We start from the raw sequence: 22,873 nt of genomic DNA on the forward strand, positions 1-22,873 counted from the left end.
CCAACAGTCGTGACCGCGCTTGTGAAATTCAAGCGTGGCGATGAGTGCCGCGTGAACGCGCATCACGGGCTTGACGTCACTGAAGCGCCCTGGCTCTCCAGAGCCGCTGCTTTTACTGGCAAAAGATGGGAAAATCAGATACACACATATCGAGGAATTAAAGAAAATGAGCGTCTCTGCAGCCGATTTCCACTTGACGCAGGATTCAAAATTGACACAGTTTTGACGTCCACCCGGGGGCAAAGGATAATAAGGTAGTTGTTTTAGTGATTATTTTCACGACAGGCTATTGTGTTAGCGAACGAAAAAAAAAATAAGATTCTGCCTGACCACTCAGTTGAAAGGAATAACCTTCCATTATCGTGAGCTATAATGTTAACACGCAAATCTGTTGTGCGATTTATTTTTGGCTACTTTCCAAGCTATAATGACACGATCTGCAGCGAGGAATGCGAGATGTGTGAATGAATAAAAGCGTAGCCTAAAATGATCAGCCCTTTAATGGAGGTGGAGGAGGAGGAGGAGGAAAATGGGATATGCTTTGCTTTGGGTGTCTCCAAAGCAAAAGCTTAACGTTATAACGTTACGTTATCGTGGGGATCGTGTAAAGAAATGGTCTATACTTTATTGTTTATCCCATTCTGCTGCATTTTATACTGATCCGATCTAAATTGAACACATCAGATGCCTTTTAAAAGACAATCGTAGGCTTAATTTTGTAACCTGGGAGGATATCTTTCCTTGGACTGACTGACATGCCCATTTCCCCTCCCCATAGAGGCCGTATAGCCCGTAGCTATAGCGGTACCAGTATGTACACATGTTAAAATAGAAGAACGCAATCGTTATTGTACACGGATCCGTTGAGATGCTATTAAACGGGCACGATTGAGAGTCCATGTAATGTAACGGTAGTAGTGAAATGTGTGTTAGCTGTAGCTGTAGCGCCGCTAGCTAGGCCACGCAGACAGTCAGCTGAATGCCTGAGAAGCCTGTGGTGGGTTTGTTGCAAAAATAAATCCTCAGTGCTCATTTAACTCCGAAAGTGTAGCAATGTACGTTATGTAGGCCTATCATTTGAAACACCGATAAGAGTACAAATGTAACCAAATTGACCCGTGCGGGTCCACTTGGTTACATTTGTACTCTAATCAGTGTTACAAATGGATAAATGAACACAGGATTTGTATTGTGTAGCTGGGAACCGTTGAATTCAAGGCTTAAAGATCCGGCCAGTAACTACGAAGTTGCTATGGCCTCAACATGTTTTTGTGTAAAGGATTTGTCAGTAATCCTTATTAAAGGGATGCTTATTGTTTTATGTTCCATCCCCATATTCAGTATTCACCCAAGTTGTCTCTATGTTGTTACACAGGACTTTCTATCTGAATGAATAGGGCAGGAATCGCAGCATAGGTCCTCCTGATAGCAAATAAACAATCATTATACAGGACAGACTCTATTTTAAAAATTGAATTTCTTCTTCTCTTTCAGATCAGTGTTGTATATTGGGACAACCGGAAGACAGCTCAGGTTAGAAGAGCATCATCATCATCAGTCAGCTGTGCCTGCCACTGAATGGGGAGGAAGATAGAGCTCCGATACATCATGAACATTGTGCTCGCTGATTCTAATTGAACCAGAGTCGCCGTCACACACTCTCACAAAACTGCTGCCGGGAGACTCGAGGTCACACAATCGGCGAGAATATATTGGCACCCGTGAGACCTTAGATTTTCAGTGAGGCTGTCAGCTCCATTCTTCTACTTAGCAGAAGATGTACGGCAGTGCCCGCTCTGTTGGCAGAGGGGAAGCCAACCACAGTGGAGGGAGAGAGGGAGGGGGCGGCAGTAGTCAGGGATCCGGCCGCTCCCCTCGCCTGCCCCGCTCGCCACGGATGGGTCACCGTCGCACCAACAGCACAGGAGGCAGCGGAGGCGGCCCCGGAGGGCCGGGGGGTAAAACCCTGTCCATGGAGAACATACAGTCCCTCAACGCGGCGTATGCTACCTCAGGGCCCATGTACCTGAGCGACAACGAGGTTGCCTTGGCAACTGACCACATCCCGAAGAGTGGCGGGACAATGACGACTATGGGGAGGCAGAGGGTGACGTATGGGTCGAGGGGCAGCGGCGGTGGCGGGGTGGCTGCTAGCACCCCAAACATTGCCACTTCAGTGCCCAGCAATGCTGTGGGCATGATGGTAGGTGATGCGCTGGCTTTTGGGGACCACCACATGGCGTCCACTGTGCCCCACTCTCTGAGACAGGCCAGGGACAACACCATATTGGACCTGCAGGCCCAACTCAAAGAGGTAACTCACTCTGCCATTATGCTCGCTTTACCTCATTGCTTGTAGAATGTTTTGCTTGTAGAATGTTTTTGCTGGAGAACCTTGTCGTGTGTACTTTTAGTGTTAGTTTCATGTTACATATTCATCTTGGATCCCTCAGGTTCTGCGTGAGAATGAGTTGTTGCGGCGGGAAGTGGAGGTGAAGGAGAGCAAGCTCAGCTCCTCCATGAATTCCATCAAGACCTTCTGGAGCCCCGAGCTGAAGAAGGAGCGAGCACTTCGAAAAGACGAGGTCTCCAAGATCACTGTGTGGAAGGAACAATACCGTGTAATTCAGGATGAAACACAGGTATGTGTGGCCAAACCTTTTAGGCCAGCGGTTGCATAGTAGGCGTCTTCACAGCAAGTCTTCAAAGCTTAGTAAATATGTATCTGTTAATTCCTCAGAGCTCCTCCGTTCACGCTATTTTAGCTCACGTTTATTACAGCGCAAATAATCTATTATCACCTGTCGGTAGTGGTCACGCTTGTGGAAAATGCTATTCAACGATTTCTGTGTTTCATAATGCAGTTGAGCTTACCAACCTTACTGTAAGGGATTCTCTCTTGTCTCTCTCTCTGTCTCTCTCTCTCTGTCTCTGTCTCTCTCTCTCTCTCTCTCTCTGTCTCTGTCTCTCTCTGTCTCTCTCTCTCTCTCTCTCTCTCTCTCTCTCTCTCTCTCTCTCTCTCTCTCTCTCTCTCTCTCTCTCTCTCTGTGTCTCTCTGTGTGTGTGTGTCTCTCTCTCCCCGTGTGTCTCTCTCCCCTCCCTCTGCATAGGTTGGAGTGAGCTTTCGAACATCTAGTTAATCCTCTTCTAGGCAGCTATATGCTCACGCTTAAGAGATCAAAGAGGGTGTTAGTTTAATGACTGCATTAGCATCTCTGTATGTTTTAGAAATGGCTGGATGCAGTGACCACCAGGATATGAAAAAAATGATATATAGTGAGGCTGAAGATCTTAAAGCTCAGCTGGGTATGTGTGGAGTGGTTTACCTGCTGCTAAGAATAAGGAAGCGTGGAATTCCTCTTGGGCATAAATCACATAGTAAATGACAAGCTTCAGGGAACCACACTTTGCATTTAAAAAAAGCCCATGCTTTAAGTTTGCACGTGTGCATGGGTCTGAATGAAGATTTTAGCTCTTTTGTGTGGCATTTTCTGCTTTATTTGGATAGGAGAGTGTAGAGAGACAGGAAACCTGAGGGCAGAGAGGGTGGGGGGGGGGGGGGGGGGCATGTGAGACATGACGCCAGGAGTCTGATTCGAACCCGGGTCCTCATAACTCACAAGGAGCATGTGGTTAATCTAGCTACCCCAGAGATTAGCTGATTTAGCTTCTTCACATCGATTGGCACATTGAAAACACATGTATGCTACGTGTGCAGTGCAATGAGTGCATAGAAGTCCTATTTAAAGTAAACGCATACCATAGAAAGGAACTCTCTTCCAGGAACACGGTGCAAGAGTTCTTTTCAGATTGGGGACACCTCACTTCAAATAAATGAGAATAATAACCACGGCTTTGATGGAGAGATGAGACTGATGAAGTGTGAGAGATTGAGGTGTCGCACTGTGTGCTAGTTATGAAATAAGAAGTTGATGCCCTTCGATTCCGGTCTCTTGTCAGCTGGGTTATACCAAGTCCATAGAGACTTCTTTAAATGGTAGGAAAGGTTATGAAAACTCACAGGGTATGACTTTTACTCGCGTGCCTCCTTGCCCTATTTCTACTTCTGTCTCTCACACACTTGCCTAATCTATCTCCTTCCTCTCGTTTCCATTTTTTCCCCATGATTGTTTCTCTCTCCCTGGCCTCCAGGAGCCAGGGGAAAGAGACGCTGGCTCTGCATTTAGGGTAATGCCCTGCTCAGCACCTTCTCTCTCACTCTATGTCTCTTCATGTATGTGTATTTGAGAGCACACACAAATACATGCAAGTGCCTACTTAACCAATTTTAACATGAATCCAGATTTTGAGGAGAGACCAACTGGAAACGTATTGGATCTGTGCTATTTAGAATCCGTAGCATATTGAGAAAATCATGGGAATCATGTGAGTCTTCCGTTGTTTTCTCCTTGCATGTGCTGCCAGAGGTCTAATCCATTAATGAATGTACTGGAGTCGATGGGTAGATCTGTATAATTTGGTGTGTTGGCTCCTGCTGAGTCACAGAAATCACAACATGGACTAATTCCCAGTAATGCCCCACTAGCGTAAAGCTAATCAGTGGTTGCTCTAATTTAAAAACGTCTGGTTTCACATGTTGGCCTCCTCCCACGCACGCACACGCAACCGCACGCGTTCGAGTGCAGGCGTGAGCACACACAAATGCACAGAGGCATCTGGGTAATTACCCCTTCCATGTAACTGTCCGCCCCCTCATGTAGCCGGCCTCCAACTGAGCGTGCATGTGTCTGTCCTTGTATATGCACATGAGAGCGCTGCGTGTTGGGCCTGTATGTGCGAATTTTGCTGAGCCTATATTTGACTGTGTACAGTATGTGCCATTCCATGTATGGCTCTCTGCTGGCAGTGCTGATGTGTACTCTGGCCACGCAGCTTTTGAGAAAATCCCCACTATAAGACATTGATCCCCCTTATCCTCTGTGATAAGTGACTGTTGTTACCTAGCCTCCAAATGTGCCTTGCTGTGAAATGGCTGTCATCTTCTGTTTCCCGCTAAAGCCGGACAGATACCGGGCAAATTAGCATTGCTTTTTAACTTGGCAAACGCTGCTCGTCAGCGCGGCTAAATTATGCCAGCTGTCTAAAGGAGACATTAACTGATGGTGTGATGGAGACGAGCGAAGGAGACTTGGGAGATTGTGAGACGGCGGCATGTGCACGTTTTTGTTTGAACCACAGTTTTCCTCGCACCGTGGACGTCCCTGGACTGCGGCTTTTATTTGTGCTTGCGCAGTGTGGTGTTGTTGTGTTGTGACCCACCGCAAGCTTATCTGTTCATCATTATGGTTAGTGCATCACATCTCTCTTTATGGCCTCTTCGCTCTGAAATGCCTCACTGTGTTGTCTCTCCTCAGGCGGAGAGAGAGCCAGAGCGAGGAGCAGGCAGGAGGGAGAGGGAAGAGGTGTGTGTGTGTGTGTGTGGTGGAGGGGAGGATCAGTGCAGGCACAGCAGTGAGTCAGCCTTAGTCACGGGGTGGAGGGGACGGGAGGGGTAGGGGGGTGATGGAAAGTGAGGGTTAGCGATAGGAAAGGTGAGAGTGCTGGAGAGAAACAGATAGGGCGTGGGCGAGCACGGTAGGTGGACGGGAGTGGAGAAAGGAGGAGTCCAGGAGAGAATGAACAAGGAAGGAAATGGAGGGAGGGGGCCTGGAGGAAGAGGAGGCGGACAGAGCGAAACGGTGGCAGCCACTGACTTCTCCCTTTGTTCTGCCATCTGAAACGTCCCACAGCTGATCCACACCAGACAATGTAATACAGCATTATGCGTTGGTCTCACGGCGTCACTGCCAAGTACCCGTGGCTTCAAATGCCACAAACATTGCAACAGTACACTAGGCCGATTGTGTTTCACCACTTGTATTTCGCCGGGCATGAAATGTAAGACTGTCCACAAGGCATGGCCGCAACACTTGCCTTTCAAGTCATCAATAAATCCTCAATCATGCGGGGTTGACTTTTGTGCAGTCGTAACACAAGATTCTGCCAGGATCCATTAACACAGGGAAGGGCGGTTTCTCGTAATCTCTGTGTGGTTTTGAATTTGTCGTGATTGACGATGCGCTCCCATCACCTTAGCCAACCTCTTAGGTATCTTATCAAAATAAAGATTGGGTGAACCCGTGTGGTCCAATGAACACTATTTGCAGTGTTGGCGCTGGGTTGCCGGCGAGGGATTATGGAAGGCCATTTGTTGTGTAAACACAGCATTTCTAGTACATTATTTGCTCAAATAGCCTTCCATAAGGGATCACGTCCTTGGTCCTTGTCTAGATCACGTCCTCTCTAGTGACCCCTGCTGGTTTCTAGTGACGCCTAATGGCATGAGCCTCCTCCAGTGAAACTTCTCGCTGTCAGATGATAAGAACTGGCTGTGTATTGGAGAAGGCACCCTCCCCAGGCCAACAGTGGGGCGGGGGGGGGGGGGGGGTTGTTGGCAGTAACAGGGACCGCAGTACACATTGGGACTAAATTGGGGAGAAAATGGAGAAAAAAACAAGATGACTAACGAATGGACTTTCCAAACGGTAAATGGGGAAACATTTCTCCTTTAATGTCTTTGCCACCAGCACCTTCAGATGACAGTGCAGGCCCTCCAGGACGAGCTGCGGATCCAGAGGGACCTAAACCAGCTGCTCCAGCAGGACCCCTCTAGCCATGGCCGCGAACTGGCCCTGACCTCTGAGCCCACCGAGGAGAACTTCAGGCGACTGCAGGGTGAGCACGAGCGGCAGGCCAAAGAGCTCTTCCTCCTGAGAAAGACCCTGGAGGAGATGGAGCTGAGGATCGACACACAGAAGCAGACCCTGGGAGCCAGGGACGAGTCCATCAAGAAGCTGCTGGAGATGCTGCAGAGCAAAGGTGGGTCTGTGCTTTTTGCACATGAACAAAGATGAGTTTGGTCCTTTTTTTTATGTAGAACCAAAGCAGGCTGACTTTTAACATGCAGAGGTTCCTAGAAGGAATATGCCCTAATGAAGATATCCCTATGTACTGTATGCATTCAACTAACATGGTAATTCAAAAAAAAAAATATATGTAATCTTTGCCCCTCCAGGTCCATCTGCCAAGCTCTCAGAGGAAGACCAGGAACGGACCAGGAGGCTGGCCGACGCCGAGATGCATCGGCACCACCTGGAGAGTCTTCTGGACCAGAGAGACCGAGAGACTGTGGCTCTGAGAGAGGTAAGAAACCAGAGAAACACTTTTTTGTTGTCCTCTACCATGACAATATTTCACGTCTGTTCATCACACTGTTCATCTTCATCTACCTCAACAGGAGCTGCACCGCCGATATGAGGGAACACCGGAATCCACCAAAACCAAGGCTCTACAGACCGTCATCGACATGAAGGTGGGGATTTTCTGATTCTAGTCATTTACTTTTATGTCTATAAATGGTTTCAGACTTGCAACAATGAAAACAGTGAACATCTTCTTCCTGGACGCCAAATAAAAAAGCTAGTTATAATGCCCATTAGTTATGGTGACATTATATTGAGAAATGATTATTATTAAGATTATTATTATTATTGTTATCATCATCATCATTGTCAGATATCATTGAAGCAGATGCTAACATTGAGTTGTGACCCCAAGAGGCTGTACCACAGCCTTATCAGCTGTGTTGCACACTACATGCTGCCTCTCATCCAGTGTGTTCCTCTGTCTCAGGACGCTAAGCTCAACTCCATGGAGAGGAGTCTGAGGGACATGGAGGAGGAGCTGCTGATGCTCAAGTCCAACGGGCTGCTGAGCTGCGAGGAGCGGCAGGAGGAGATGAAGCAGATGGAGGTGTACCGCAGCCACACCAAGTTCATGAAGAACAAGGTTGGGGACGATGCCAACATGGAATTTAGTTGGTGTACTGTACAATAAGCTTCGGTGTGCTCTGAGTTCCAGACCTACTTAACCACTTAAACCCTACGTACCAGGCTTCTATTTTGGTCAGCTCCTTTTTCCCCAGCAAAATCTCTTCCTCAAAAATCTACAAGCTCACAATGCATCGTGAGCTTGTAGATCTGCTATTTTGGCAGAATATCCGCCCCCACAATAGTAAATAGATGTGAAACTCAGAGTTTAAACCAGGTAACTAATCTTTCTTTTTCTTCAATCACCTCTGCACGTTCTGGTTGTTCAGATGGAGCAGGTAAAGCAGGACCTGTCCAGGAAGGATACAGAGATGCTGGGTCTGCAGACCAAGCTGGAGACACTCACCAATCAGTTCTCAGACAGCAAGCAGCACATCGAAGTCCTCAAAGAATCCCTCACTGCCAAGGAGCAACGTGCAGCCATCTTACAGACTGAGGTACAGCATAAACGCATCACATAACATAACTTTGTAGTCTTTGAATTAGGTTTTTGATAAAAAAAATAACAACAAAGAGAAATGTAATCCTATATTCAACCAGGTATGTTAATTTGTAACACAGACCCACACACTCGTACCTAGGAGCTGCTGTTGACCACTGAGTTGCTTCACTAGAAGTGTGGATGACCAAGGATCCCCCAGCTTCCTCCTGATTGTTGTTGATATTACTTCAAATTAGTTATTTGGGGCGGGTGTAGGACATTCCATGTCAGTACTCCCACACCTCTAGATTGATAGTGTGGAATTCCCAGTATGTCAAGAATTGTTATTGTTGAGTCAGCATGCCATAAGCCTATTTCTTCCTTTATAATGGATGAACGCTTTTTTTTAGGGGTGCATGATATCGGAAAATGTCATTATTGTTTCCGCCAGGCCGAAGGTGTCGCCGGACCTATGTTTTCGCCCCTGTCCGGCCGTCTGTCCTTGTGTGTGTGTTCGTCCGTTTGTCTGTGGACAGCTTATCTTCGGCTCTGTTGGACCGAGCAGTGTGAAACTTCACATTGGCCTGTTATAGCGCCACCAGGAGGCCGATTTTTGCTAAAAAAATGTTTTGCTATTACTAGTTTTTGTCCAAACATCACGCAAATCGGCACACATTATCTCTATAGTCATGTCATCAAGTTGGTCTGATTTTTACCAGCTTGCAAAGCATGCTAGGTCACATTTTGGCCGGTGGAGACATACAAGAACATAATACTACTGATATCCCTCAATGTAAGCCGTTATAGTGTTTGCGGGACTAAATAAAAATGACAGAAGCGTTCTTAACACATTGGATGCCAGCATTTTATAATAACAGATTACGTTCGGTGCCGAAATCTCACCGTTGAGCTGCGCAGCACTGTTTAAACTGTAGACTCCACGACGTGCATTCCATGTGAAAAAAAAGCATGCCTCCATTTTGCCCGATGGTCCTGGCTAACCCCTGGAACGATAACATCTCTCAGGCGAGTAACAATGGCGGAGCGATCGTGCATACAAAATGAGTCGTTTTCCCCAGTGTAAAATGTTTCGGAGATATAGGGGTTTTAGAGAAGGAGATGGAACGGAAGCGGATGGGAGCCATGTTTTTTGGCACGGTGATCCATCTGTCCTTTCCTTCTCAGAATCACCACAGGTGATTCCAGAGCTGCTCCAGCCCCCCCCCCCGTGTGGAAAAAAACGAAAAAGACTGAAAACACGGTTCAGACCACGTTTGGCACCCGATGTGTTAATTGAGAGTAAGCCATGAACTGGTTAGCAAAACATGGACCCTATCCATGCTAAAACAACTACGCAGGCCCATCCATAACATGTCATCACCTACAGACATTACTATCTTCAAGGGGAAATAATCAATACTTGAGTGCTTACAAGGTGTTTGAATTCTATTACTTATTTACAGTCTGCATCAAGCCACTACAGGTTAATCTATTTTTGACTGTTCAAATCCTTACAGTGAGTGATTAATCATTTAACATTCCTATCATAGACCCAGTTCTTTATTTTGATGTCGTTGCAGCGGAGGAATAGGAGGGATAGGGTGGGAATGGCCCTAAATGTAAAAAAATAAATAAAGACTTAAAGCTGCACTGTTCTACCCCGGATTTAAACCGGGTCTCCTATGCAAGTGTTGGCATTTTTACCACTGAGCTAATAGAGAATTCAAATTTGACCTTCAGGTAAAAAATTGTGCCAAATCGAGAGAGAGAGAGCAGGGAGACTAAGTTATCGAAAATGTCATAGATAGAATAATCGCTAAGAAAATAATCGATAGTTGCAGCCCTAGACCATGCACATCAAACCATTATCCCAGGCTTTTTTGGGCCCTTCTCAGCTAATGCTCTCTGCCTCTCCTGGCCAGGTGGACGCCCTGCGTCTGCGCTTGGAGGAGAAGGAGGCCACTCTGAACAAGAAGAGCAAGCAGATCCAGGAGATGTCTGAGGAGAAAGGCACGCTCAACGGAGAGATCCATGATCTCAAGGACATGCTGGAGGTCAAGGAGCGCAAGGTGAACGTGCTCCAGAAGAAGGTGAGGCAGACGGATTCAAACCAGCGACTCAGTGTTTTTCAGTAATTGTTTTCAGTGGGATCTCGTGGTGCGTTTATTACATAAAGTCATCCAGACATCCATCAAGCTGTATTTGATGTCTGACGGAGGCTCTGTGCTGCTGTTTTGGTCTCTCCAGATAGAGAACCTCCAGGAGCAGTTGAGAGACAAGGAGAAGCAGATGAGCAACCTGAAAGAGAGAGTCAAATCTCTGCAGACGGACACGTCCAACACAGACACCGCTCTGACCACACTGGAGGAGTCCCTCGCAGAGAAGGTGTGTGTGTGCGTGTGAGTGCTTGACTGAGTGTGTGTGCATGTACATTTTATTTTTAATAAGCCTTTATTTAACCAGGTACGTCTCATCTCTTTTTGGGGCGCTCGGGTGGAGCAGGGGTAACATTCTAGCCCACCATTGTAGAGACTAGGGGTTTGAATCCTCTGCGGTGCATCCGGCTTGGCTGGACGTTATAATTAGCTGTGTTTGCAGGAGGGAAGACGATTGGGGAGGGCTTTGTCGCTGCACTAGGAACTCCTATGGGTTGGTCAAAAGCGCCTGTCAGCACGGGTGTTGTTTAACTCTGAAGAATAGCGCATGCAGAGGAACGCGCTATGTCCTCCTGTTGAAAGTCCTCACTGGCAGGTGAAAATAATCTGCAGGGAATTTCATGTGTGTGGGGAAATCAGGAAATTGGCATAATGACTAAATAGGGGAAAAAGGAGGATACATTTGACAAAGACATTTAATAAACTAAATCTCTTTTTCAAGGTAGATCAACAGCACAAATCCATCCTCCAATTCTTTTGTGTTGGATTTAAAAACATTGATTAATTATGTTACTAACTTAAATTACTCAAGTTTTACGTTATTGTGCAACCTATTGCAGGCAGAAGGGGCAAACATACGTATGTGACAGTGAGGCAGGCATAGTTCAACTTCTTTAGCTTCAAGTACACAAGAGTAAAAGAGTGGGTGAAATTATTTTCTATACAAGCCTTCCACTAATTACAGTTCAAAAGATAATAAGAAACGTCAAATAACAAAATATCTAATATACATAAGGTGTTTTACTTAAACAATTAAATGGACATAAGGCAGAGAACCTCAGTCTCTTGTGCAAGTAAGAGACATCACTTAGATGGAAAAGGAGTGTGTTCACCATATAAATAAAGTGATAGTGCCAATGTGACAGCCTGTGTGGAGAAGACTGCAATGGTGACAGGGCTCAGTGCCTATGCGCCATGATTTTTCAGCAGTTTGTTTAGCAGCCCGGCTTGGCCGTGGAAGCTGTTCCTTAGTGTTTACGTTATTTTTTTATACATTGGTGAACAGTGATCAGGTTGTGGCTGGGGAGGGTGGTGAGTGTTGATGATCTGCTCATCCTTGGCTATGTACTGTTTGTTGTGAGATGTCCTGGAGGGAGGTTAGTTACTCTCACATTTGCGGTGACGGCGTGTTTAATCGTTTCCTCCTCCGTGTCTTTTTCTCTCTCTATTAGGAGCGCATCATTGAGCGTTTGAAGGACCAGCGAGACAGAGACGATCGCGAGAAGTCGGAGGAGATTGACTGCAGCAAGAAAGAACTGAAGGAGCTGAAGGAGAGGCTGAGCTTAGTTCAGGGAGACCTGTCAGACAGAGAGGTGAGATACATGTGCAGAAACACACAATCATCCAATGGGATCCTATTTATATAGCCAGTGTCAGAAATAAAGTTTTATTTCCTCAGTCCCAACAGTTTTTTTCTGAGTCATGCTGCATACCTACACATTGCGTTGTACACATGTGATTCATTTTCAATCTATTTTCAAGTCTCGTTCTTGGTTCATTCTGTGTTTGTCTGTCCGTGTCCAGACCTCTCTGTTGGACCTCAAGGAGCACGCCTCGTCACTAGCCTCCTCAGGCCTGAAGAAAGACTCCAAATTGAAGAGTCTAGAGATCACCTTGGAGCAGAAGAAGGAGGAGTGTCTCAAACTGGAGAACCAAGTCAAGAGGGTAAGACGTTTACAAGTCAGGAAATTCTTATTCTCCTAAATACGTGTTTGATATTAGACAGAAACGGGTGTGACAATTATTGAGGATTACATTTTTTTGTCCCATCTGATTCTGATCCCTCATCTGCTAATGTCTGGATTCGGCTGCTTGCTAAACTCACTGGTGTCTGGTCTTCGTCAGGCTCAGAATGCAACCCTGGAGGCCCAGGCCAACACAGAGCTGGCAGAGCGCATTGCCACTCTGGAGCAGGAGGTGGCTCGTCACAAGGAGGACTCTGGGAAGGCTCAGGCTGAGGTGGACCGCCTGCTGGAGATCCTCCGTGAGATGGAGAATGAGAAGAATGACAAAGACAAGAAGATCGGCGAGCTTGAGAAGTACGTGTGTTGGTTTGAGTGTATACAGCGCCCCTCCCTGCGTTTGGATGTACACTTACACGTGTATGTCATGTGCCGCTGTGAGCAGAGACGCCTCCAGTAGACCTGTGACATCTGTTCTCCTCTCTTCTCCTCTCCTTGTCTTTTTTTGTCTCCTCGCTTTCCTTTGTGTCTGAATCTGTTTCTCTCTCCTCCTTTCTTGTCTTTGCACTTGGAAATCTATCACCTCAACAGTCTGGCCTCCAGGTTAGTACTTTATGCTCTCTCTTTCTCTCTCCCTATTTCTTTCTATGACCTTTGTGTCTCCAGAGTACAAATCCCTCATGTTGCTGCATTCCTTCACTACCTTTTCCTTCCTTTCGCATCCTCCATCACCTCTCCTCTGCATCGTATCATGAGCTATAAACCTCCGCCTGCCTCGTCCTCCCTACCATGTCTCTCACTCCGTTTTAATTCCTCCACTCACTATTCTCTCTCTCGTCTCCACTCTGAGAGACTGACTCTTAGTGGGACCTGTGTGACCGATAGTGGGGGCTCGTAAGTTGAGCCCCTCTCCGGCACCTCTCTGGTTTAATGCTGTACTCCTGTTACCCCTGTTGGTGCGACTGCAGGCAGATGAAGGACCAGTCGAAGAAGGTGGCATCCCTGAAACACAAGGAGCAGGTGGAGAAGAGCAGGAACGCCCGGCTGATGGAGGAGGCCAGGAAAAGAGAGGACAATATGTCCGAGAACTCTCAACAAGTCAAGGTGAGGAGGCGTGTGTGTGGGGGCTCAGTTCTTAGCTGGTAAGGATCCTGCGATGGTGCTCACCTCACATTTGACAGCACACCCGCATCCAGTACATCTTTTGACAGTCTTTCAGTCCGTCCGTCCGTCCGTCCTTCCTTCCTTCCTGTCCTTATATAACTTTTTCTTTATATTTTTAGGACAACATGCGTCAGAAGTCGGAACGTATCGAGGAGTTGGAGGAGGCTCTGAGAGAGAGCGTGCAGATCACGGCCGAGAGGGAGATGGTGCTGGCACAGGAGGAGGCAGCAAGGTCACTCCAGGAAAGACAGGTATGTGCCTCTTGAAGCCGATCCCAAGACAGACAGACACAAATGGACAACACACACGTTTACATTCACGTGCCAAGATTCTCTAAATTCTTTCTTCCTTCTCATCATCTCGGTTTGCCACCGTGTGATTTCTCATCCTTTCTTTCTTCGCTTACTCTCTCTTTCCCGGCTTTCTCAGCTTTAGTTTTTTGTATCTTGTCACTTTCTTTTTCTCTCTCTCTCTGCTACACACTGCCTCTCAGAAGCACTCACTCAAACCAATGCATGAGTCCATCCACGCCCACTTAAAGTGGTCCAAGGTACGAGCCCAGGTTACCACCTCCTCATTGTGTTTGACCCCCCGCCTTCCCCATCTGTGATCAAAAAAACAAAAACAAAACCCCTTTAAGTGCTGCCATATTTACCTGCTGTTTACTTTATAAAAATAAACAACATTTATTATGCGTGTAAACTCTCAACTCTTCCAATATATTCCATTAATTATTCACCCGCTCCTTTGGTCATTAAATTTAAATCGTGGCACACCACTCATGTATAGATTAGAAGCAGTGTTGTGCTCTTTGAAGTAAATACCAGGTAAATAAAAAATAAATGATAAAATTCAATTCTACATTTTTTTTGTACGTCTTGCTACCTGTGTCAGAGCCGCCCCCGCTCTTCCCCAATAGTCCTTATGTCAATTTAACTTTAACTCCCCGGCAGTCAGTAAACGCATTCGATGGTCAATGCTGCATTCTTCTCAGATTCATTCAGCTCATCTCTTTTTACTCTCTATTTTGTGTTTGTGTGTGGGCGTGTGTGTGCGCACTTGCGTGTTTGTCCAGATGGAGGAGCTGTTGGGGGCTATGGAGAAGGTGAAGCAGGAGCTAGAATCCATGAGGGCCAAGCTGGCCTCCACCCAGCAGTCTCTGTGTGAGAAGGAGTCCCACCTCACCACCCTGAGGGCGGAGCGGAGAAAACACCTGGAGGAGGTCCTGGAGATGAAGTAAGAGACGCACACAATCTCTCCCTCTCTCTTTCTCTCCTAGAACACACACATTAAAATCCTCAGTTTTCATTTAACTCTTGAGAGTGTTAACTTGGAGTGTAAGAATTGACCCAAACGGGTCCATTTAGTTCTGGGGATTTTCCAGCACATCTGTTCAAAGAAGATGCAGCCCATTGATTTGCTCCCCTGCCGGTTCTGAAATGTCAGCCAATTCCGGCGCTCCCCCGTTTGGTTTCCAGGGCGCTCGTCGCCTTGTCAATAATAAATGAGCTCTTTACAGTACCTGTGTCGTTAAATGCCATGCATGTGTGCATTTGTTCTGTGCTCTCCTCACAGGCAGGAGGCGCTGTTGGCTGCCATCAGTGAGAAAGACGCCAACATTGCTCTGCTGGAGCTGTCCTCCTCCAAGAAGAAGAAGACCCAGGATGAGGTGGCCTTGTTGAAGAGAGAGAAGGACCGGCTGGTGCAGCAGCTTAAACAGCAGGTGAGGAGGGGCTCTTTATTTGCTGCTTCTACATAAAACCATAGTGCCTAGCAACAGAAGTCTGTCTAACAGGTTCCGGTTGAGTGGCACATTAATAATACATTACAAGGTTTGTTTATCGCCCCCCCCCCTCCCCCCTCCCCCCCCCAAAAAACGTTACAAAAACACTCGTCACCATCTAGTTCTGTACTGTTTTGTGAACATATTGTGTATCTTGTTCAAAAGGATCCCTGGCTAATAAGCCAAATATATGACTTAATACATTATAATTTAATGTATAAATATCTTAAATATTTTTTTTATTTTAGAAATAGTTCATCTTTCACTCAATAGGGGCAATGCCCATCGCAAGTTGATGATGTGACTTGTCCATGTGTGGTCTCGCCCTATGAATTTTTTGGCATGCATGTGAAAATAAAAAACACCTTAATACTTCCTAAGGTTAATATGAGCATCAAATCAATATATATTTTTTTTGTTTGCACATGCATTCCATAAATTCCATAGGGCTAGACCACACATGGACAAATGACATCATCAACTTGCGACGGGCATTGCCCCGCCTCTTGAGTAAAAAATATACTGTTTCTAAAATATATAAAATATTTAAGTTGTTCCAAAAATCCATTGTAATGTATGTAATGTAATGTATTTTAGTTATAGAGAGCAATTATAATGTATTAAGGCATATTTGGCTCATTAGCCAGGGATCCTTTAAAGTTTTTGCAACACATTAACCACATTAACCCTGGCATCCCTAAAATTGCAAACATTTTCCCCCCAAAACACCCAAACTTTTAGTTTCATCCGTTTTATCCGTCCTACGACGAAGTGTATATGGGGCTTAAATGAGTAGTATTTGCCACTTTCCTTAAAAAGAGAAAACAGACATGGAAACATTATTATGCAGAGCAGAGCTGCTAGGCATTATGGTCTACATAAAACCAGACTGTGTGTCAGGGGAGAGACTATTTACATCCTCAAATGGCCTGACTGTTGTGACGAGGATGTGTTTTTCTGCATGTGCTTTCAAGATGTTTTGAATAATGCATTTCACGCTCACCTTTGACTGTGAAAGGAAATGACAGTGACACTGTTTAATCCACTGTGATCTTCCAGTTCAAAGGCTGTTATTCATCTTAAAACCCTTTTCATCCAGACTCAGTCACTGATGTCTTCGGTTTCTTCTCCGTTTTCCTCTTCTCCCCTCCAGACTCAGAACCGCATGAAGCTGATGGCCGATAACTACGAGGATGACCACCTGAAGACCGCCCCCGACCAGACCAATCACAAGCCCTCTCCTGATCAGGTAGCTTTTCACTCTTTCTGTCCATGTTGCTTGGATGGATTTGAACTCACTATAACAAGCTTCTGTCCGATTTCCAATAACTTCTGTCACATAGGTGACTAGTAATTAACATGATAACAACTTAGGACTAATTTATATTTTTGTATTAGTTTTCAGTCTTTTGAAGTAGGGTCTTTGTCTTAACACAGGTGAACCGCAATCTCCTCTCTAACAGATACAAGTCTACGTTTTGAAGCTGTTTGTTCTTGTCTTACTCTTGGTGTTGTATGCACACTAACCACATGTTCCTTCCTGATGCTGCGACTGGCCTCACCTGTGCCCAACAGGATGATGAGGAGGGTATTTGGGCATAGCCAAGCTTTTGCCTGCCCCCTCTCTCTCTCTCAGCCGTTTTGTTCGTAAGGGTGAGCACGTATGACAGCCAGATTCGTCAAACCATCCTTCATTGTTTCGTCCACGGCATGCCTACTCATCCTTCCATTCATTTGTGTTTGTTTTGCTGTCGTGTTTTGGGTGTGTTTGTGTTGGATGTGGGATGATGTCGTTGGTATCGTGCTTGTGTGTTCATTTGGAATTTCTGTGAGAGCAAAGCGCAGCCATCAAGGACGTTAAATCATGCACCACTACTTGTCTAGTGCCTTAACACTGTTTTAACCTGATTGCCGTTTTTAAAACCCTATACTTATTTGACCGGAGTCCCCCAGGGTTCTATCCTAGATCCACTAATATACGTAGCCCTCTTCATGGAATCCCTTTGCTGAAAATAACCTACAAGCTCACAACTCATCGTGTTGTGATGCGTTGTGAATTTGTAGATCAGCTATTTTCGTCAAAAGTACGGCCATGAATAGGCATGCTGGGGTTCAAGTGGTTAATGGCTGGTGTGGAAGGGATCATTGGAGGTTGTCTGTGCAGTGTGCACCCACAAGTTCAGAGTGAGATGACTTTGTGCCCGGCTCGGTGTGTCTCTGCAAAAGCACTACTGACACGGTATAGATCAGTGGGTTTCAAACATTTTGTGCCCAAGGCCCAAGTCAAAATCTCAAGGCATACCTATATTCATATCTATGCAAAATAGCCTCTATCTATAACACTCTTTTATCACTCGTATAACTCTGTAATTGTTTATTTTTACAGCAATGTGCTAATTGACAACATAATTCAGAAGTTGTATTTGTGAAAGGTCAGTTTAAGTAGGATGGGGTTGAGGCCAGAGACTGTCCGTCCGTGCATGCCGATGCTGCTGCTTTGTTTTTGTGATGTGAATACCATTTCAGTTGTGTTGAATATGATCAGATGTTTGTGTTTTTCTGTAAGTTGGACCTGGTGCTCGATTTTCATCTTAATCCCTTATTTCCTTATTTTCGACTTCCTAATCCTTACTCTGATTCTCACTTCCCTTTGCTCTCTCTCCTTCTCCGCCACTCCATCCATTCTCACCCACCCCTCCGAACCCGCAGATGATCCCCCCTCTTCTAGCCCTGTCCCAGAACCGCAGTAAGCTCAAGCTCTACATCGCCCACCTGACAGACCTCTGCCACGACCGTGACCCCAGCATCCTCAGCCAGCTGACTCCACCCTCTCACTATCACCACAGCGAGCCCCCAGCCTGGGAGGAAGAACTTCAGAAGATGACTCTTGAACAGGTATTGGAGCTCTCTCTGTCTGTCTCTCTCTCACTCTCTCTCTCTCTCTCTCACACACACACACACACACACACACACACACACACACACACATAGGTTAGTGGTGCATGACATTGGCAAAACCTTTTAAATATACCTGTTAAATGCTACAATTTCTGTATGGACTGTCATATGTAAATGTTCGAAAGGTTCAATCAATACATGTCTTTGTAGTCCGACGTCACTTCCGGGTCCAAAAGGCACCAGCGCCGTCCATGCTTCATTGTAAACAAATATGTGGGAACCCTGTAAATCTTTTTACAATAACCTCTTTTTTCAAAAATGAACCATTGAGGGTTAAAAAGGGTCTTAATGCTAATATCATATACAGTAAAAAGTAGGCTAATCTATATATTTATTTATTATTATTAATATTATTATGTTTATTTTTTATATGTATTTATATATAGATATATATAAAATGACTATTTCCTCTTCTCTTTGTCGTTGCCAGGAAAGCGGCAGAATGACACTTTAGTCGTTATTTTAGTCTCAGATCTGTTAAAACAGCGAGGGACACAGCACTGCACATATTTGCAAAATACACTTTTGGACCCGGAAGTTGTTCTGAGGGGGCATCACGGCTTAACAACAGAATTGCACAAATATAGACAATTTTCCTGTTAATAGCTTTGTTTTTAACTTTTACATTTTATTTCTTTTTTTACATTTTGTCCAAATTATCAAAGCGTTGCTGAACTTACCTGAAACACTTACCCGAATAAGGCAATCGATCTTTTCTACAGGGACTATTTTTGGTTAGACTTTTCAAATCAATCCACTCTATGATGGTATTTGTAGTCCTGAGGTTCAGATTTTGCGTATATTAGATGCTCTCAAACAAAAACTTAAATAATGGCACTGTTTTTGACAAAGCATCGGTCAAAACGTCGGTAATTAGCGGTTCAGGACTCGGGATCGGACCCATATGACGTGGATACCTAGAGGTGCGCGTTTGTGGGTGAAACCGTTAACATCACAGCTCTGAACTGACACACTCTCTGCCCTCTCCTAGCTGGAGCGTGAGCTGGAGGTGTGTGAGAGGGAGAGTGGGGAGCTGCAGGAGTATGCCAACTCTGTACTGCAGCAGATCGCAGACTACTGCCCCGATATCCTGGAGCAGGTGGTCAACGCCCTGGAGGAGTCATGCTGATGTCCGACCTCTGATAAAAAGAAATAAAAAAACACCAGCCCCATGTTCCGATCAACCCACCCACCCGTCTTCAAACCCCTCCACATGTGGTGGGGTGCTTCCCTACTACCATGGGAGGGTCTCTCATGGCATAAGTACTTTTCTGCCCCATGTATCGTATGTCTACACTGTTTAGTGTAGAGCCAGACCGATGTATCGGTTTAGCTGATATATCGGCCATTCTGACTTTTTGGACATCAGTATTTTCAATTATGCAGCCGATGCGTCCCGATTTTTAACCACTTTTAACCTGGTGTCCCTATTTTGGGCATGTCACTATAGCCAAACATTTTCAAAAGTTTTCAAAGATAGCAGATCTACAAGCTCACAATATCTGTCAATGCATTGTGAGCTTGTAGATCAGCTGTTTAACAAAAATGTTATTCGTGTCTATTGTTTTTAGTTTTTTTTCCATATAAATGTCATATTCTGAAATGGTAATCAAATCTAGGTTTTTCTGATTGATTCGATAATGTTACACTTTTTAACAAAATATCAGTCAAAACTGGTAATCAGTGTTTTTTACGACTCTCCAAAGTCGGGAGCAGCATCGGACCCAAAAATCTGGAATCGGTCGGGCTCTAGTGTAGTGCTTCATTTAGAGTAGATATTACTAGCCTTCAGGTCCAGCAAAAAACGTGTTCTGTGTTTGTGTTTCTGTGGTCCTTAACTTCTTCTGACAAACTGGTTGAGTTCAAGAAGGAAAACAAAAAAACTGGGTCAGTTGCAGTCCTTATTTGGGGCAGGAAAGCACTTTCTGTCTGGGTGGAATGTGGGAAACTTCTGCTTTCTGAGCAGACAGGAAGGGAGAAATGCTCCAGTGGGTGAGTGTGGAGGCATGTACTGTAGATACATTTTTGTATTATGTTTTCTTTTGCCAGTGTTTCCAATGTAGTGGGTAGGGGACCCAATGGCTGTATTATTGCCAAGTTGTTTCTTCTTGCTGGTAGATTGAGACTGGCTAGAAATAACCGCAACGGGTGGAAGTCACTGCTTTAAACCAAAAAAGGAAGGGTGCATGTTCTAATATTTCCTTTCACAGCTTAGAGTTGTGGATCTGTCAGGATTATTTGGCTCTAGGTGAGTTTCATTGCATTTTCTGCGGTTGGGTTACAGGCATAAAATGGGGGTTTGTACAGGATTTCTGGCAGTGAATCCTAGCCTGAACTTTGACATAATTCTCCCGTTTGGGTCAATATTTAATGTGGGAAGCTTGTAGTTTCACACGAATAGTTCTCAATTTAGGATGAGAGAGGGAGCGAGAGAGAGAAGAGCTTAATCTTGGTGAACGGTTGATTTTCTTTTTTGATGGTTTGCACACAATGTTTACTTGTTTATGAGGTATGCAATGTTAATTCTTTTCAGAACGTTCTAGTGGCCTTGGAGCATGCACAGAGATCAGTACTGGACCTAATGTTGGGGATATTTAGTCCTCTGTACTATTGGTGCTAAGGCATGATGTAAGAATTTTCAATCTGACCTATTGACCATCCAGTCTCATCCAAAGTTTCTATAGATGTTACTTAAAGCCCACATAAACATTATTTTGCTTTTGAATGAATCACTGACAAGAAAATGCAAGTGATGCCCCTTTCTTGTATTTTTTTTTACATTTTCAGGGCTGAGGTTTTTGATTAATATGATATTGCATCACATTCAAAGGAAGAGTCACTTTTCAGTGGATTTTGACTTTTTAGATCAGTTTGTAAATAACTCGACAAATAATAACACATACAATGACTCAATAAAGGTAACTAGTGGAAGATGTCGTGCATTCTTTAAAAAATATTCTGAGAAGTTAAAAGCAGTGCAGTTGTCTTTTGTGTCTAATTTTGTCTTGAAGACAAAATGTGTGTGTGACAGTACTGCCATAACTTGCGGAAAGTCATGTTCTATAGATAGAGATAAATATATATATATATATATATACATATATATAAAAGAAATTATGATGTTTACCATATGGATATGCATTGAATGTTTGCACAGAATTTTGGGGAGCACGCTGCTCTGAACAAAATGGCCGTCAAGTTTGTGTCCTCAGCGCAAAGGAGAAAAAAAACTGAGGGATGAAATGTGTCAAAAAAGCAAACTTTTTTCAAGTGTCAAAATAATGTGTGAATTACAAATGTTTTCAAACCGTGACTGTGTGATGGGAGAGTACTTCACTTGTGTTTATTTCTAATAGTAATTTTTATATAAGTCCACCACATAGTGATGTAAATGTATTATTCTGAAATCCTAATGGTTTTTTTGGTTTGTTTACCCCTCCCCCTAACATTTCAAGTATTTTGTTGGTGTGTTCGTGTGGGTGATGCCATTACAAAAATGTTTGCTCTTTTTCATGCAGAGAAAAAGAAGTCTCCGGCCATGGTCCTCTAATCAGTAGTAACCTGCTGTTAAAGAACATTACATTTTAAATTTGCTTACAACCATATGGGTCTCTCAAAGCAGATTATACTTTTGTTTTTGTTTTGTACACAAACTACTTGCTCACTAGGAAATACTTGCAAATCTGTTTGGAATTTGTGTCATTATTGAATGACCAAAATACAGTAGCTGGTAACTGGACATTCATAAATAAAACCATGAAGATTAATACGCTTATGTATATATACTTTCAGTGTCAAGTGTCATACCCAGAAGGACCTAAGTTAGAAGCTGTCTTTTGCATTCTCATCTGGCCTCCACAGTTTGTCACCTTGTTGGAGTAGAGATCGCATCTTTCTCTAGTCCATTCTTTTTAATCACTAATCTTTCACTAGAAAGGATGGATTTTCAAAGTGTTTAGTTCCCTTATTTTGGCCTGTGTATCCCTGCCCTTGCCTTAATGTCTTGTCATCTGTTCTTAATCGTTCCTTTCAATTCTTCATTCAGGAGCACAGAGCTGATTAAGGGGCTTCTATCATGTTCACTGTAATCATATTTCTTACTTTTCTTTTGCATTTGTAAAAGAAATGTACTGCCTTCTGTCTGTGTTAATAAGAAACAAACTGTGTAAAAAGAAAGCAAAACAGATGTTTGTGAGTATTTGCATTTTGTATGTATGTAAATAAATATATCCTATCAGTTTTGAATGATTATTTTTAATATGTGCATACTGCATATATGTTGGGGCACAAATGAGAAGTTGGTTACTGTTCTTATAATCTCAACCCAAGTATTCAAAACAATGCATACAAGTTCTACGCCTGATCAAAAACAAGCACCCAATGTTGAATGTTAACATTAGAAAATTACTGAATATCATAGTCTCATTTAAATCTATTATGCTTTCTAAAGAGATAATTGCTTATGCATAACTTGAGGTGACCACTGTATTTACAGTTCCTAGAGCTGGATGGAGCATGTCATGTGCAATGGATGTTCTAAT

At 44.4% G+C, this 22,873-nt stretch overlaps 1 protein-coding gene across 1 annotated transcript; it reads left to right on the forward strand.

Moving 5' to 3' along the window:
* The first annotated feature begins 91 nt into the window (after nucleotides 1-91).
* On the forward strand, nucleotides 92-22,565 carry LOC311047761 (ELKS/Rab6-interacting/CAST family member 1-like). Its single transcript, XM_084060614.1, has 20 exons — nucleotides 92-254; nucleotides 1,495-2,314; nucleotides 2,454-2,642; nucleotides 6,588-6,879; nucleotides 7,076-7,203; nucleotides 7,298-7,372; nucleotides 7,693-7,848; nucleotides 8,159-8,326; nucleotides 10,233-10,400; nucleotides 10,558-10,695; nucleotides 11,918-12,058; nucleotides 12,270-12,410; nucleotides 12,591-12,784; nucleotides 13,396-13,531; nucleotides 13,711-13,842; nucleotides 14,667-14,827; nucleotides 15,167-15,314; nucleotides 16,528-16,623; nucleotides 18,084-18,269; nucleotides 19,324-22,565. The coding sequence occupies exons 2-20, from the start codon at nucleotides 1,778-1,780 to the stop codon at nucleotides 19,459-19,461; spliced, it is 3,324 nt and encodes a 1,107-aa protein (XP_083916740.1). The 5' UTR covers nucleotides 92-254; nucleotides 1,495-1,777; the 3' UTR covers nucleotides 19,462-22,565.
* The last annotated feature ends 308 nt before the right edge of the window (nucleotides 22,566-22,873 follow it).

Source organism: Gymnoscopelus microlampas, assembly GCF_963454915.1.
Source record: "Gymnoscopelus microlampas genome assembly, chromosome: 6".
NCBI lineage: Eukaryota > Metazoa > Chordata > Actinopteri > Myctophiformes > Myctophidae > Gymnoscopelus > Gymnoscopelus microlampas.